At 66.1% G+C, this 4,415-nt stretch overlaps 1 protein-coding gene across 1 annotated transcript; it reads right to left on the bottom strand.

The window, feature by feature from the left end:
• Window positions 1-19: 19 nt before the first annotated feature.
• LOC113981378 (maestro heat-like repeat-containing protein family member 6) lies at window positions 20-4,281 on the bottom strand (the record flags this gene model as incomplete). Its single annotated transcript, XM_027708730.1, has 13 exons — window positions 20-76; window positions 346-448; window positions 841-942; window positions 1,101-1,256; window positions 1,392-1,604; window positions 1,848-1,985; window positions 2,155-2,269; window positions 2,546-2,683; window positions 2,773-2,960; window positions 3,211-3,358; window positions 3,508-3,656; window positions 3,824-4,036; window positions 4,151-4,281. Coding segments are annotated over 13 exons (1,851 nt in total), but the record flags the coding sequence as incomplete, so codon positions are not given.
• Between the last annotated feature and the right edge of the window lie 134 nt (window positions 4,282-4,415).

The raw sequence follows: 4,415 nt of genomic DNA, 5'->3' as shown, positions 1-4,415 counted from the left end.
CCCCAGTGCCCTCACTCACCATCGATGATGAGCTGCAGCTCATTGGGCTGTCCCCTCAGGTACCCCCCGGCGATCCCTGGGAAGACAGATCCTGTCACGGCCCCAGCGGCACAGCTGCCCCCCCAGCGGCGCTGCCAGCCCGGCCACACGCCCTCCTGCCCTGGCAGGGTTGAGCCCGGGGCCTTCCTGCCTTGCGGTGCCCCAGGGCTGGGCTGGCACGGGGCAGCAGCAGCCGCCGGGGCACTCCACAGCACATCCCTGGGCCGGATGCTGCTGCCGCTGCAGCAGCCGGGGCTGGGCCCGAGCTGCAGCGGGGTGGGGAGGGACCGCGGCCTTGTGGCTCACCCATGAACTTGACGGCTGCCTCTCGCAGGGGCTGCTGTGGGCTCCGCAGGTACGGCAGGGCCTGGTGCATGTACTTGGCCACTCGTCTTCGGTCCTTTTTCAGCTGGAGAGAGCGGCAGGGCATGGAGGGAAGGGTTGGCTGGGGCTCTGTCCCTTGGCCGGGCGCTGCCTGCGCCCAGCACTGGCCTCCCCTGCCCGCACAGCCCTGAGGCCCGGGCAGCAGCCGCTGGGGCCGGGCTTTGGAGGGAGCAGAGGGCTGGCTGCTCCCTGGGAGCGGCGGGACTGCCCTGCCCCAGAGCCCAGCTGGGCCGGGGCTCCAGCGGCACCCTGGCTCGGGGGCAGAGGAGCCCGCAGAGGAGCCTGCACGCCCCAGGGAAGGCAGCAGCGTGTGGGGCACAGGCTGCTGTCCCACAGGCGGGTGCAGCAGTGGGCAGGGGCACAGTGCCAGCCCCACACTCTGGGCATGGGGGACTGGGGCTTTGGGGCCGTCCTTACCAGGCACTCGCCAAAGCTCCATGGCTCCTCTGTGTTCACCAGGTGCCCAAGATCCCTCCTCTTCAGGAACCTGGTCACAGCCAGCAGTGCTCCCTGAGAGGCCTGCAGAGCAACAGAGACCAGGACATGGCAGCGCAGCCCAGGGCACGGGACCCCTGTCCCTGGACCAAGGCCAGGAGGAGGCTGGAGCCCGGGGGGGTGCCAGGCCAGGAGGCGGCCCAGCCCCCTCCCACGGGACACCAGAGCCCACGAGTCCTCACCCTTTTCACGAGCACCTTCTCGTCGTGCCGGTGGAAGTAGAGCGGCAGCAGGCTCAGGCACACGAGTGGCTTCAGGGGCCTCTTTCCCTCTCTCTCGATCACTTTGATCACACGAGAGAAGAGGACCATGGAGCCCTGCCGCACACTGCTGTCGTCCTGGCGGAAAGAAAGAGGAAAAGAGCTCAGCAGCAGCTTCTCCAGGCCCCACTGGGCACAGGCCTGAAAATCCCCAGGGACCAAAGTTTCCCAGCAGTACCCAGAGCCCGTGGCGGGGGGGGCACAGAGCCTTACGTGGTCAAAGAGTGGCCGGAGCGCCTCAGCCAACTGCAGGCCGGTGGGGGTGGATATTAGGGGGTCTTTGCTGCGGACTCTCTCGTGGCACCGTGTCCAGAGACTGGTCCAGAGCACATGGTCGAGCACAGAGAGGGTCATCCAAACCACATCTCTGTCTGCATCCCCCAGGAGCTGCACGAGCCTTTCACTCAGGCTCCAGATGCTCTCGGCCTGTGAGGAACACAATGCTGTGCCGTGAAGCCACGAACGGCTGCACCACCAATCCCGCTCCAACGGGGCAGCCCCACGTGCTGCCGCGTGGCCCGGAGGCCAAAGGCCTGTCCCGAGGGACTCGGGCAGCTGAACGGGGAAGCAGCAGAGTTGGGAGCAGCTGCCACAGCTCCCGAAGCCCAGCCAAGCCCAAGCGACTGCCCCAGGATTCCAGCGCGGCTTCAGCCAACTGCCCCTTCTCACCATCACGGGATCCTGGCTGAGTGCCACGACGACTCTGAGCGCCAGTTGACGCCGCTTTTTGTTGGTGCTCCCCAAGTTCCTTGAGAGCGTCTCCAGGACCCTGTCACCGCATTCTTTGGTGTCCAGGCAGTCCAGGACCTGAAAGGCACGGAGCAGTGACGGGGTGCCCAGCCGGCAGGAGCCCGGACCCGCACAGGGCTGGGCCCAGGCAGCAGCCCAGGGCGCAGCACCGTCCCGGCAGCTGCGGCTGGCAGAGGGCAGAGAGGTGGAGGCAGCTGGGCGAGGCAGCGCTCGCCAGCAGGCTCACCTCCACAAGGAATGCCATGGCAGGCAGGTCCCAGCACAGCTCCTCCCTGCTCAGCAGCTCCAGCAGGTGGAGTGTGATGCGGGAACACAAGGGCCTGGAGACATGGCGCTTCTCCCTAGCAAGGGGAAAAAGGTATCATTGACCTGAGCCAGGCGGGCAAACCTCTCCCGGGAGGGACTGACAGAGGCCTGGTCTTTCCCCACCAGCCCAGGAGGGGACGAGGGCACTCTGGGAGGCGGCTCCTCCTGTGCACCCGCCTCTCCCAGCCTTCTCCACTCTGCTCGGTCGTCCCTCGGTGACAAGACCCTCTGGCCCACGACCACGGGCACTGTGGGAGGTGCCCCGTGCACAGGCAGAAAGGACAGGGGCAGCGGGGACAAGGGGGTCTCACCTGGCCAGCAGGGCCACTGCGTAGCGGCGGCTGTGAGCGTTGAGGAGCCTGGCCCAGCCACCATTGTCTTCCACTGAATTCACCCCATCCTCCCAGTGGAGACAGCAGAGCAGGGCCTTCATGGTCAGCACTGCAAACCTGTGTGCAGAGCAAAGCCCAGGTCATGCTGGGAGCCCTGGCCCCAGCCCTGAGGGCATGGGAGGGAGGGGAGGACTGGCACGGAGCACCTGTTGGGGTCGGTGGGAAGGTCGTGCTGCTCCTGGCATCCCCTCCAGAACGTGTTGACCTCCTCTGACGTCTGCTCTGTGCTGTCGAAGACTTGGAAGAGCAGATCGACGAGGAGATGAGGGGAATAGTCCATCAAAGGCCCTGGGCACTGGGGCTCCTGGACAATCATCCACAGGGCCAGAGTTGCCTGCAGAAGACGAACCACCCGGACACAGCAGTCAGTGCCAAGACATCCATGTGGCAGGGCCCGAGCGTGGGAGGGGAAGGCCAGGGGAGACTCGGGGGGAGCGCCCGGCCTGGTGCCCCTGAACCTGCTGCTAGCCCACATTTGCAGCCCAGTGCCTGCACGGAGATGGGCAGGGAGACGCCGTGCTGGGGGAGGAGGGAGAGCTGCCGGAGAGGCAAGCTGGGGGCAAGCAAAGGTTCCAGAAACTCACAGCCAGGGCAAAGACGTCTGTGTTGTCCCCATCGGAGGTGCGTGTGTAGTACCACGGCCAGTCCTCCATCACGCAGAGCAGTGTTGGCAGCACCTTCCGCAGCGTGGTTCCCGATGAGGCGATGGTCCTCCACATGGTTGCAGCAGCTCTGTGGAGTCAGAGCTCTGCGTCAGGGGGGTCCGGACCACAGTGCCCTGACATGGGCAGCTGCAGGGGCCGAGTGACAGAGCCACAGTGCTTTCAGGGGCAGGGGGATGATGGTGAGCCCGGAGCCCTCAAGGCAGCTGGGGCCCGTACCTGTCACATGAGGGAGCACAGCGCAGGAGGGTGATGGTGACATCCACGGGGTGTGCCTCGGTCAGTGCCAGAAGGGTCTTATCCAGCACGTGCCCAGCAGACACATTGGAGGTCAGCCACGAGTGGATGGACCTCACCAGAGGTGGCACCTGGAGGGGACACAGGGGAGAGTTGGAGAGCTGCCCGAGGGAGCAATTTCCCGGCCTCCGCCGAGAAGTGCTTCCCCTCCCACTACACTGTGCCGGCCTGAAAGGCTGAGGGGGCCCAGCGGAACAAGCTTGAGGGCCCACACAATCCCTGCCCACAGGCTGCTTACTTGAGCAGAGACAACTCTCTCCTGAGGAACATGCAGACTGGGAGCATCGGGCAGGCGCTGAACGGGTGTGCTGTCCGCGTCTGCGATGCCCTCAGTCCCTGGGGCGTCAGCCTTGGCCTTGAGCTCGGTGGGGTTGGGCTCAGGCTGTGCCACGACATTGGTTGTTGAGGTCCCGGCCTTTCTACGCCGAACGGGAGCGGATTTCCGCACCCTCTGCGGGAGAACAAAGGGCAGGGAAGAGAGGGATGTGCCATGGAGAGCTCCGCCAGCGGTGCCAGGCTGAGCAGTGAGAGCAGGCCCAGCCCAGGGGGGGATGGCTGCAAGTACCTGATGAGCTCTGCGGAAGCGGCCCCGGGCGCGGCCCTGCTCTTGTGTCCGGTGCCGGCCTGGATCTGGCAAAGAGCGAGCGCGGTCAGAGCTGAGGGGCTGGGGGACAGGCCGGAGAACACAGCCCAGCCCTGCCCTCCAGAGGCAGGGCCGGCCCCGGGATGCCCAGTGCCTGGAGCTGCCGGGGGATCAGCCCCGGGCCCTCTTCCCCCATTCCTTTCCCTGGCCATGTCCACAGGAGATGGGATGGGATGGGATGGGATGG

The sequence above is a fragment of the Neopelma chrysocephalum genome, unplaced genomic scaffold (assembly GCF_003984885.1).
Source record: "Neopelma chrysocephalum unplaced genomic scaffold, ASM398488v2 Primary Assembly neopelma1_96515, whole genome shotgun sequence".
NCBI classification, from domain to species: domain Eukaryota; kingdom Metazoa; phylum Chordata; class Aves; order Passeriformes; family Pipridae; genus Neopelma; species Neopelma chrysocephalum.
Note: the sequence above shows the minus strand (reverse complement) of the source record. Positions and strands in the feature narration are given on the sequence as shown.